Raw genomic sequence first — 13,494 nt, forward strand, 5'->3', positions numbered from 1 at the left:
GAAGCTCTCACCAAAGTGACACAGAGGTTCTAGAACGCACCAACATGAACAGCATGTTCTCCATTCTCAGCGAGAGGCGCCTTCGCTGGCTTGGTCATGTCAAGAGAATGGACCCAGGCCACATTCCCAAGGACCTGTTATATGGGGAGTTAGCAGAAGGTGCACGACCAACTGGACGACCACATCTGCGCTACAAAGATGTCTGCAAGAAGGATATGAAGACGGCAAACATCAATGTCAATGACTGGGAGAGCTGTGCAAACAACCGCCCCAGCTGGCATCTAGCTGTCAGGCAGGGAGTTCGAAATGCAGAGGAAGAGAGAAAAATAAAACAAGCTGAAAAGAGAGCTAGAAAGAAGGATAAACAAAAGCTTACTTTGGAGCTACGCCATCGTCTCCCGTAGACGGACAGATGCCAAGACAGACAAGAGACAAGAAGATTATCAGACAAGATGAAAAAATATCTTTGCTCTGTTGAGTCAAAGATGGAATAATAAAATGAGAAGATATTGAGACCTCTCTTAACATCATCCACAGAAGAAATGTATCTATCAGTGAAGATCTAAGTTTTCTTGATCCAGAAATAATGGATGCCATAATATCACTGGAAAGAGATACTACCAACCTTTCCTTCTCTCTTCAGAAGCCAAACAAAACTGTAAGGCTGTAACAGGGCAAATGAGTCTAACTTGGTCATCTCCAGTACAGATATAACCAAGACTCCACATCTAAATATAAAGTGTAACTACTGAAGGTAAATGATTCTTTAAAACAGCTGAACCTTAAACAACCTTTTTAGACAGACAATGTATGAACCCCACTTCTCCTACTATTCATGCCAAGGAAAAAAACCACGACAATCTTAACGGTAAGCCTTTCAAAGGAAGCTTAACCCAGTTAGGAAGGAGGTTCTGACAAAACCCAAATTATGCACGAGAGGTATCATATAGGCATTAATGCACGAAATATTTCATCTAGGCATTAAGAAGGGAGAGACCAGTCTGCAAAGCTCAAAATACCTGATGAAATCATAAAGATGAGAGTCCAATCCAACAGCAGAGCCCTTAGAGAACTGGAGAGTGTAAAAAAGAGCTGCTCTATAGCCCAAGAAGGAAAATCTGCAACTGAGCTCAAAGAAGGACAGCTAGGATTAACATATCTCCTACTGCACCAATCACAGAAAATTCTCCATGGTAACATCAGAAATGGATAATCTTACAGCAATGATGATACAGATAGTAATCTTGCCCAAACACTGCTCCTTGTGGATTGATTGACTAAGATGAGTCAAGTGTTCAGGTGGTGAATATGTTAGTTGCTGTATAGTAGATACCCCCTGTCCTGGTGGATTGATTGACTAAGATGAGTCAAGTGTTAAGGTGGTGAATCTGTTTGTTGTTGTACGGTAGATACCCCCTGTCCTGGTGGATTGATTAAGATGAGTCAAGTGTTAAGGTGGTGAATCTGTTGGTTGTTGTATAGTAGACACCCCATGTCATGTGACAGCTGGTCCCTCCCAAGTGGTAATCTCTTGGACTTATCTACAAACAGGTGAAGCAAATCAATGAACCATGACCAGTTAGATCAAAGAGAGGCTACCAGGATTAGGTAATCAGTAGATATCCTGACATGGTGGAGGACCTGTTGAATCAATCTAAAGGGTGGGAAGGTGAATGTGAACAGACAATCACACTTTATAATGAAAAGGTCCATTACTCAGGCCCTATGATTTGGAACTTGTGAGACATAAAAGCAGAAGGTGCTGTTCAGTTTCATTGCAAGTGAATCTGCTACCGATTGATGCAGAGACCATTCCATAAGGACCACATGAGATTTAATGTACCATAATGCAATGACCCTCTACCAGACTGACACACCCTAGTAGGACAAGTGACACTGCCTATTACAAGTTGTTTATTCAAGAATCACCTTTTTTCTAGGACCAGGAACCCTGAAAAATCAAGCCCTCCAACTCTATGTGAGGCAACACTGACCAATGTATGGGACTTTATCACCAATGCCTTCAAGATTTTCACTGGAATGTGGTCCCAGGTCCCAGTTGACATGTCCACCTGAAACAGTCTGACATCCAAGGGGGAGGCTTTCGAGGCCAAAAATGGCATGTGGACCCTACACCAACACCAAAGGTCTAAGCATAGAAAAGGGGGCAACCATGCCTTCTGATGCATGAAAGACTCATGTCCATGGAAAAATGTCTCCTTAACCATGACTAAATGTGAAGCAAAGCAGGTCCAGCCATGATGCTGGCTCCATGATTTTCTCCAGGCTGAAAAGACTATTTTTGTCCCCTCAACCAGAAGATTTGAGACAATTCTTGTGGAAGGAGGCAGTAAACGTTACTTACTGCCTTACCAAACATCCAGACCATCTCTTCCCAAAACACTTTGCCTGAAAGTTGGGAGGAGGCTGAAAGCAAAAGATAGACTGGTACCACATCAATAGTGCTGGAAATGACCAAAACATAAAACATGTAATCATCCTGAGCTTGCTCATGAGGTGAGCCAGAAATCTCCCATCTGTGTGTCTGACAAGAGGATGTGATAACAGTCATCCTGATCCATCAGCCCCTAGTGGGAGGTGATAGAACTAGCACTTTTTATGGACCTCAACCTCAGCAACTTCTCAACCCGCCAGAAAGTCTCGTCAGAGATCAACAGCCCCCTCTCCATTTAATTTGCCCCAGCCATAGTAGAATACATAGGACTGTGGCCTGTGAGATCTGTCCTGCATTGTATCCATGGTACCATAAAGGGACAAGATATTCCCACATCCCAAACAGGTAAAAGTAACATAGAAAAAGGGGGTGTAGTGTTCATCTGATTCCCTTCCCTAGTTAGATGAGTTTCTGCCAACTCTCTATCCTCCAGGATGGAGTTGTAGAATGTAAAAGGGGGTATATCACCCAAATTAATGGTACCCTCCAGATAATGGGGGGCCCCAATGACTGGTGTATGAAACCTGGTGACCGTTAAAGAAGAGGACTGGTGACTGCTGACTGGTGCCTGGTCACTAGGCAAAGACTGGTCTGGCAGTGACAATCTAATGGAAGAGCTCATATTAGATTCAAGTTGAGCAAAAAAGACTCTTCCATTTTGAAAGGCATGATCTGCTTGTTGTCACCATGACACTAACCTTTAGCACATGCTGCTCCTCTGTAACTGGGTGGCATGTCTCACTTTCAGGTGTCTTTTCTCCTATGGTAGGAATGAGGATCAAACCCTCACCAGCACTGATGCTCTTGGATCAAATGTCAGATATCTTATAAAATTTCTTAACCTCAGTGATCTCATAGCCTACTTGCCCCACATGGGCAGTACTGCTTGCAAATCAAAGCTTGAAGAATATTATGAATACAGCCAGGACCAGGAAACTAATATTCAATCAATCTAAAATGGAAGGAACAATGCCAAAAAATGTTTTTGGACACAAAAATGAAGGCAATTTTTGCTGTTCAATATGCAGATATCTTATGATGAGTAAAAAGTCCAAGGAAAAAGGAGGATATTCCATATCTGGGCTGTGATGCAGGAGTTAGACTGGGTTCTTGTTTTTTCTTTTAGTTCTAGAATCTTCTGATGCTCCAAAACTAATTGGAGGAGGGAATTATTATTTCTGAAAGGAAAGCAATGAAATAACAACAGGTAATGTATGACTGCTATTAAAATAAATCTTAGATTTTTGTCATTATGTATGTTATAATCTAAAACATCATCATATTTGTTGAAAAACAATACACTGATATTCACTGAAAACTGCATACCTTGATCATATATATAAATAAATCAATCTGATGATAAATCCATATATCAATCGCATCTTTTGAGGAATGATAACAATTTGTTATATTCATTGTCAAACTTTTCATGCATGCATACGGTGGGGTTTTCAACTGTTTTAGTTTAGTTTGTGAGAGACAAAAGTCAGGGTGTAAAATAGTAAGACACAGACTCATTTTATCATTAATTTACTTTATAAATAAACACCTCATTTATGTGCCTGAATTACATGTCTTCTCTGGATCTATTCCCACCCAGTTATATCTTGTTATATCTTTTGGTGAAATCCAGGCATTGTCTGGAAGCAATTTAAGTAAATGTTGTAGACATAAAGATCTTTTGCTGCTGCCACAATAATATATTTTTAGAATTCAGTACTCAGGCTTGCCTGGTTTTGTTAGATGTACACAAGTTGTTTTTATCTCTACTACATGCTTAGTGTTCTAGTTTTGAACTTACTTGTATCATTGACTATTCTTTTATGTAAAATATCTAGACAATTTTTTATATGCTGCAAGACTTTCGGCAACAGAAAGGAGGGAATGCTAGTGACCATATCAAGTTTCAACCAATGCTGAGTCATACATACCTACAATCATTCTAGTCAATAATGAGACAACAACATTTCTGAAATAATCCATAAGCATCTATGTAATTGCAATATGTCTTGTATTTTGATTCAAATAGCTTCAAACTGCAATCAATGCTTCAGTGTGAACCATTTTCTCTCAAGAGTATCACACATCCAAAGCATGACACTAAATTTAATTTAGAATTTATGCAACTGATGCAGAAAAGGCATATGTATTGATACATTATAAGAAAATAAAAGTGTGCCTCAAAATTAGATTTTGCAATATCTGAAAGATGTATTTTTTAAAGTGCTTAATATATATAAATATATATATATATATATATATATATATATATATATATATATATATATATATATATATATATATATCAGTTCCTAATCAGTTGGTGATAGAAGATCTATAAGCAAGAGCCATGGAAGGCTTTATCTTCATTCATTTTCTATAAAAAACATTTATGAAGCTAGTAAATGTTGCTTTCTTGTGTATTTTTAGCTTTTGAGGAATGTATATGTTCATTACATCATGTACATTTGACAAGGGCTTGCTTCTGAAAATTTGAAACACGTGGACTGAAAAAAAATTCTTCTGCACCCAGCTATAGTACAAGTCATTGAACACTGACTATTTCAGTAATTTGTGTCATTTTTTAGACTCTGATTCTACTTACCTTTAAATTGCAAATATTCACTTCATTTGGATTCTTATTCATTATTCAGATGCCCCAAGATGTACATATGGCAAAATCAATGTTAAAGTACATCAAGATTTTTTGACAAAATGAACCTAATGGTGTGAGCCAGTACAATCCAGATTGATTGTCATGCGCTGTGATGTCACAATGAAAGCTATGAATATTGATTAACAAATCTGTATTACCCTTGACTCTGATGATTCCACTCGATGCACTCTTATTTGACCCAAGTTTAGAACATGGCCACCATTGTAAAAGTCCATATCGACAGATAATTTTTGTCTGGAAGTTTCTTTGTGACAGTTAAGGTGCAGAGCATTCAATAACCAGGAATGGACAGACTTTGGTTAAAGAAAATTAGTGTTCAATTTTAAAAGAACAATTTATATTTAATTGAAATGAGAAAATGTGCATACATGGCCCATGTAACTTGTACTATAGAAGTCTAAAAGGGCCAAACAAAATCAAAGGGCACAAATATTTATTAATATGCACAGTTTTAGAAGATGACCAAGATATGCAGTAAATTCTGAGCAATTCATGAAAAACTGCAAGGCAAGTTGCTTTCACAAGATTCCATCTTACAATGCATCCAGATGCGAGACAGTTAGTTGGCAAAATGCAGATGATGATCTTAATATGTACCAAAAACCATCCAAAAATGACAGACAAGTTGTGTTCACAAGATTCTGTCTTACACTGCATTCAGCAGCATTTAAAAACCACAATAACCCAAACAGAAATTGCAAGAAGACAATAATATGCCAGTACGTACGGCTTTACATAATGACACGAGGAGACCTTACAGCCCTGTCAGTTGGGCTTGGTGGGGGGGGGGAGTATAAAAATTGCCCACTGTCCATAATCATATTCTATACATCCCTGTATACAGCCAGTACGGTCTAATGAGATTAAATTGTGCGCATCCATCCAACTGCAGAACAGTGAATTCTTTCTACATTTTTTTGCCAAAACAAACATTTAGCTTTTCCATGAATTATCTACATTTTTCTTACACTTTATTACTACAGGCATTTTTCACTTATTTAACATCTATATGACTGGTTTCTTGTTATTTTCATTTTGTTGTTCACACTGAAAAGCTAAATTCTATGATGTATCAAAATTATATTGGTGCTGAATTATTTTTCTTTTATAGCTGAGTCCAAACCTTTGCTCAAAAATTCATCAAGTATTTCAAAAATATAAAATGTTATGTTGAATTTCACCAGAGTTTCTTAAATAAATATAAAAATTGAAATGGTTGGCATCTCCGCTGAAAATGCTTTCTATTTTTAGCAAAGGCAGACATTTTTAATGGCAGATAAGCATTATCTTAAGAAACTGTTTCTTAGCAATAATCCAATATTTGATGGTAGATCGGTATTATCTGTACAAATTCTGAAAATCCTTCATGCACAGATGCTTTCTGTTAAAATTAGTAAAATTCTCAGTTGTTGAGACATTTAAAGAATTTTAGATGTTCGTATCAGTGGCCATATTTGATGGTGGCTTGGTATTATTTGCACAAATGTGAAAGCTCTTCACATCTGGATGCTTGATGAAAAAGTTGGTCAAATTCTATGGAGCAGTTTGTCATTAAGCTGTCTAAAGGATTTTCTATTTTTAGTAACAGTGGCCATATGCTGGCAGGTTGGTATTATTTGTATATATGTGAAAGCCCCTTATTGCCTGGGGTTTTTAACAAGTTGAAAAAATAAAAATTATTGATGGTTGAAAATTGGACAATGTAGGATGGCTGCAGAGCCAAACCATAATCTCACTTTGCTCTTTGACATAAAATTGTATCTTTTCAGGCATAAATGACAAAATATGTTTGATAAATTGTTTCAAACGGTTGAGAACTCATTTTTAACAGTCTTCATTGAATCATATTTTTTTGCTTCGTGCAAGTTATTAGCAGTTAAAACTTAACCCTGAAACATAAATATATGACAATAAAAACAAAAACCTGCTAAAATGGAATCAGAGTTTCCAAATTTTTTATACTTAAATTTTCTTTTTAATGAGACTAAAATGTTTGTTAACAGAAAATTTCTTTCTAAATTGTCTTTCTTCTATGGAAAATTACCAAACATTCAAGCATTACCATTTGATGGAAAATTACCAAACATTCAAGTATGACCATTCAATGGAAAATTACCAAACATTCAAGTATGACAATTCAATGGATATCCTGATGCAAATATTTAGGCCTACCCTCTCTTCTTAGTCTCCTCAACCTCATTTACTGTCATTCCAAAAATGAAGATGTTCTCAAGCCCCATCTCCTCCGACATCTCAACATTGGCTCCATCCAGTGTCCCGATTGTCAGGGCTCCATTTAACATGAACTTCATGTTCCCAGTTCCAGAGGCCTCTGTTCCAGCAGTTGAAATCTGTTGACTGAGGTCAGCTGCAGGAATAATCTTCTCTGCCAGGGATACTCTGTAGTTCTCCAGAAAAACAACCTTTAGCCTATCTCCAACGATGGGGTCGTTGTTGACGACTCTTCCGACATTACTGACAAGTTTAATTATTAATTTGGCCATGTGATACCCAGGGGCAGCCTTGAATGTATAAAGAGATGCTTTTGTGAGGTATATTGAAAACGAGATGTTTACGACGAATAGTTAGTTTTACTGCAGTTATCTGCCCTTGATTACATCAAGAATTATTAGAAAATGACCAAAAATGTTTGACTGCATTTAGAACCATATGCAAATCATAAGTTTAATCCTTAACTATGTTTTGAGGATATTAAAATTTTAAACATCTTTCGTACATGTGGACAGAGAAAACATGAAACATATAGGTCTGAGGTAAGATCCACTCTAAACATTCTTAATTCTAACAAATTTTGATAAACATTTCTCCCCAACCCAGTAACTTACACAATATCAAGGCATATTTAAATCCTGTTACAAACCCTAAACATATTGATATTTTTATTATTTCAATTTACATATAACTCTCAAAAAACAGACTAGCATACCTGAATAATACAACAGTTATGTGTCTAAACACTGCAACAGCCTTGTGTGCCTGAACACTACAATAGCTTTTTGTAATACTACAACAGCCTTATGTGTCTGAACATTATAACAGATTTGTGTGCCTGAACACTTAAACTGCGTTGTGTGCCTGAACACTAAACTGCATTGTGTACCTGAACACTAAAACTGCCTTGTGCGCCTGAACACTAAACTGCATTGTGTGCCTGAACACTAAACTGCATTGTGTGCCTGAACACTAAACTGCGTTGTGTGCCTGAACACTAAACTGCATTGTGTACCTGAACACTAAAACTGCCTTGTGTGCCTGAATACTAAAACTGCTGTGTGTGCCTGAACACTATAATAGATTTGTGTGCCTGAGCACTAAAACTGTCTTGCATGCCTGAACACTACAACAGCTTTGTGTGCCTGAACAATACAACTACCTTGTGCTTGAACACTACAAGTGCCAAGTGTGCCTGAACACTACCTTTATTTCTTGCAATAAATTCTTCCAACATGCACTCTGCTCAGTATACAATCAATTTCATTCAAAAGATGAATCACCAATACCAATTTTCCATTGTATTGTCCGTATTTCATCAATATGAGATGGCTCAAATAATGGCATACTTTAGCTGAAGAAAACCAGCAACATTCAACTGGCATCCACATACCTCTGCATGCTGCATCCAAATAAAACTTCTGACTGTAGCAGTATGCTTTCCTATATCCTTTTTCAACATGCATTTTGATCGGAATAAAATGTTATTTAAAACATGAAAACTCAATTAACTCATTTTCTACAATGATTACTTCTACTTCTTTTTCTACACTGATTACTGTGAGGACTATGTATCTGTTTGTTGGTAATAATTTCTGATACCTTTCCTCCAATCATGATGGTCCTGGGTACAATGGAAGCACTTGGATTCTTCTTGATACGGTTGTACATGGTTATTATGTGCATGATGTTCAGCAATTGACGCTTGTATTCATGAATTCTCTTCACCTGGATGTCAAAAATGGAGCCAATGTTCACCTTGATATTGTATTTTTGCTGAATGTAGTCTGCCAACTTCATCTTGTTCTCCTGTAGGGTATACATAAACAAAGTAAACTAAAAATCTGTAAAACACTTTTTCTTGTTTATAGTATATTTGTTCAGGTATTGGCACTGAATGTAACCTGATATTTTTTAATAATAATTTATGTGAAAAGTATGCTATTATCCATTCAAATAGCCTAATATTAAAAAGGTACATCAAAACTTTTAAATACTTGTAACAAAAAGTTTTGGATAATTTATTCCTGAGGATTTGAAAGTGGCAACCTATAGCAGTTGTAAAAGGTGCATAAAACTTGCATAAAAAATGTTCTGTGTCAAAGCTATCTAATTTTCAACTGACAGAGTAACAGCTATAGCAGGGCATATATTATCTAGTCTCAATTAAAGAAATGCATTTTGTCCAGGTAATGCATTGTCTAGTTAATATATAATGATATCAAGAACTCTCATGCTTTGCAGCATGTATACTTACTTGTTTAAGTGTTTAGTTATGGCTTATACACTGAACTTGAGCTACTAGTGATGTATTATCACAAAGGGCCCTGCTCTCTACAGTAGAACTTCAACTGGAAACTTTGGGGAAGTTGGGCATTCAGGGGAAATAATTCTTCAAGATGATGGTGTGAAATGTTGGAAATCTAACTCAATATTAAAGTTGTACTGTTGAAAGCAAAGGTACTACAACTCTTCCATACAATAATGTGGAAAATCATCAACCCATTAAAGATATCATCAACATAAAGCTGCTCTCTAAATTTGGTTGAAATCCAACAAGGCTTGGTAAATTTAAGCTACATAAACCAAAGCCAGAAGGGCAGGCCATCAGGGGTCATAACTTCTGTAAATGCAGTCATGGAATACTGGAAATCAAACTCACTCAAGGTCTCATCAACTGAAGTCAAAGGCCAAATTAATTGAAATCCAATATATTTTGGTGAAGTTATTTTGCAGAAACTGAAGTTTGGCTAAAAAGCAATCCGGGGGCTGTACCTCTTCTAAACAAGGCTAAATACATATACAACATATGCAACTCCACGAGAAAACATTTATGCCAAACAGCATCAGAATATGTTGAGAGAGATATCCTACGTAAAGATATGGTGAGATAATGTACACATCAAATTACATCTAAATATACTTAATAGAGCCTGATCCATGCTGGTTACAAAAGGGAAATAACTCCATACAAATTTTGTCTGAAAAGACAATCCTCAGGTTTAATTTACATTTAAAAGACAATTCAAAATGGCATTAAATTATTCTACAGGGTTGCAAGAAGTATAAACATAGTGTGAACATATGGACACAAGGATTGACAAAAAGATGGATGGATGGAAAAGGTGATTGCTTCCACATTTTGATGTGGGACCCTCATTAACAGTGACAATGACAATGTAACTGTTATAAATTTAAATCATACCTGTTTAACTTTCATTACGTCCCTAAGAAAGTTTTCATTGCTGTCAAACTGTTTCAGTTCTTTCAGCAGGTACAGATCCGTTACCCAGCTCTCACCAATTTTCTAAACACAAAATAAAGAACATCATCTCTGCATTATTTTAAGAAATCAAAGGTAATATTGCTTTTTCAAAGCCATTATGGGTTATAAAGGTTCTTTTAAAACCATTCTCCGCAACAGGAAGCTCTATAATAAACAAGGCAATAAAATGTGTAACAGATATTATTATTGGTTCTACTTTACCACATGAAAGATGAATATTGAGATATTCAGATTTTTTAAGTTTTACACTAAGTTCTAAATGGTTACAGCTTTCAAATATAGTTTCATAAAATAAACAATTGACAGAATATGACAGCTTTATAACATAAAATTTGCTGGGTTTTTTTAAAGAAAAAAGATTCGTGTTGGGAAAAATACTTGCCCCATTGCAGCAAAATATCTGACCAGTTAATCTCTATGTACTTATAAATATGAGCACTATCTATCTAAATTTATTTGCTCAAGTCATATGGTTTCTATGCAAGCAAGAGTCAGAGTTCAGTAATTCCAAACGCCTCATAACACTGCAAAATTTCATTTACTGAGATGAAAATGAAACCATGTAATCTATATATGCAAAAGAAAACAAGCTTTTTATCTAGGTCAAGAAGTGTCTGCAAATCATGCCAATGCCTGGAACAGATGGATAGACGTGTACAAGAATTTACGGACAGACAAACATCTAGATGGACAGAGAAAATCAAGGTCACTCTGTTGCACCTGCTGTCTGGCATATAAAGAAAATATACAAAGTGAGTTAAGGTCACAACTATAATCTCAGTATTACAAACATACCTCAGCAATAACATCTGACAAGCTTGGGTTACAGAGCAAAAGCCATCTCCTTGGGGTTATGCCATTTGTCTTGTTCTGGAAACGGTCTGGGAACATCTCATGGAAGTCCTTGAATCTGCATAGGGCAAATTATTGCATAAAACTTGGTCACTTTATAGCAAGTTATATAAATTCTTTCACTGTACCAGATTTTAATGTAAAAGAAATTTCAACAAAAAGAATTAAAGGCACAGTTAGTAAGACAAAATTCTAGATGATGGCTATTGCTGGTATGTGATGACTTTGGCAAAATATTTGTCTGAACAACAAAAGTTAAAATGCTTTAACAATCCAATAATGTTAGCAGGACAAAAATGATTGCATATGATATCTCAACAGTATAAACTTCAAATTTTATGTGACTACAAGCTCTGGTTTCCTGAAACTAAACTAGATGTGTCAGTTTGGGTAATCTGAAGCAATGCTTAGATCTTTACATGCATGTCTTGAGGATATCAGAGTTAATAGTTTATTTCTTTTTTATATGTCTTGAAGATTTCAGAGTATGGTTAGTTCCTAACATCAGAGTCCTTAATGATTTCAGGACAAATGCTTAATTCCTTAAAAACAAGCTTAAAGGATTTCAGGACAAATGCTTAGTTCCTTACATACAAGTTGTAAGGATTTCAGAAGGAATGCTAAGTTCCTTACAATTAAGTCTTAAGGATTTCAGACTGAATGCTTAGTTCCTTACATACAAGTCTTAAGGATTTTGGAATGAATGCTTAGTTCCTTACATACAAGTCTTAAGGATTTTGGAATGAATGCTTAGTTCCTTATATAAAAGTCTTAGGGATTTTGGAATGAATGCTTAGTTCCTTACATACAAGTCTTAAGGATTTTGGCATGAATGCTTAGTTCCTTATATACAAGTCTTAGGGATTTCAGAGTGAATGGTAAAGTGCTTACGTCTCAGCTTTGAGAATGTCAGAGTGAATGGCAGCCACTCCATTTACAGCATGAGATCCCACAATTGACAGATAGGCCATATTGATCTTTTTCTCTCCATGTTCCTCCACCATTGACATGCGACCCACACGGGCCATGTCGCCAGGAAACTTCTTTTCTACTTCCTGAAACATGAATAATACCATAATATTTCAGCTATGTAAAGAATACATCACTTAATGGCCAGCTGTTATGGTATGTAAAAATGAAGTCTTCAAGTAGTGTGTGAATCAAAATGAATTATACATGCATTGTTAGGAGTCATGCAAATATCGGCAATATATTATCTATAAGTGTGTTGTAAAACACATACTGCTATCACAAGTACAAGTTGAAAAATGGAGAATTTTTTAAAAATTACTATAAGAGCAAGAAAGCCTAATTAGGTTATCTACACATATAAACAAATATTAATACCAAATTTAATTTGTCCAGCCCTCAAATGTTTTTTTTTAATGATAAAACTTTGATTTTCATAAAAATAAGTGCAGGTCCAAAGTTTAAAAGTCTGAAAATTAAATAAGCTCATCTACATAATGAAGAATTAATCTGTACTATTGTGAAGATTGATCGTGTTAGTTCTAACATGTTTACAGCATAGGATTTCTCATTCAATGAATCAATGTAGCATGTCCTTTTGTCCATTTTGTGTGTTGTTTCAGATTTTGGATGACTCTTTCTTTCAAGCACATATTTTATGCTGAAACATCACAATTTTTAATCACAAATACATTTTTGGCACAGGTGTTATGAATGTTCATTAATTGTGGAATACAAGTTGTGCATTGCTGGCTTTTATATGCGTTCTGTGGATGCTGTAATAAATATATTTTTGACCAATTGCATATTTTATCACATGACCAGTTCATTTTCATCTTACTTGAATGACCTCATAGGGTTAGCATTTTATTCTAAATCATTCTTGTGCCAATTTTTAAATTCAAACCATGTCTTGTGCTTCAGACGGCAAGCACTGCACTGAATGTTTCATGCTTAATTTTGATTGTACAACAATTTGCTACTGCTCAGAAACAAGAGGATAGTTTAAACAAGTGTCAACTC

At 35.8% G+C, this 13,494-nt stretch overlaps 1 protein-coding gene across 1 annotated transcript in view; it reads right to left on the reverse strand.

The window, feature by feature from the left end:
• The window catches only part of LOC149804304 (glycogen phosphorylase, muscle form-like), a 79,862-nt gene that overhangs the window by 16,021 nt on the left and 50,347 nt on the right, over window positions 1–13,494 (reverse strand). Inside the window, exons 9-13 of the mRNA XM_089938632.1 lie at window positions 12,394–12,557; window positions 11,446–11,560; window positions 10,570–10,671; window positions 8,967–9,173; window positions 7,305–7,654 (exon numbers count right to left, since the gene is read on the reverse strand). Coding sequence (XP_089794758.1) covers window positions 7,305–7,654; window positions 8,967–9,173; window positions 10,570–10,671; window positions 11,446–11,560; window positions 12,394–12,557 — 938 coding nt within the window. The remainder of the gene's footprint in view (window positions 1–7,304; window positions 7,655–8,966; window positions 9,174–10,569; window positions 10,672–11,445; window positions 11,561–12,393; window positions 12,558–13,494) is intronic.

Source organism: Sinohyriopsis cumingii, chromosome 2 (assembly GCF_028554795.1).
Source record: "Sinohyriopsis cumingii isolate HCF-2022 chromosome 2, ASM2855479v2, whole genome shotgun sequence".
In the NCBI taxonomy this organism is placed as follows: Eukaryota; Metazoa; Mollusca; class Bivalvia; order Unionida; family Unionidae; genus Sinohyriopsis; species Sinohyriopsis cumingii.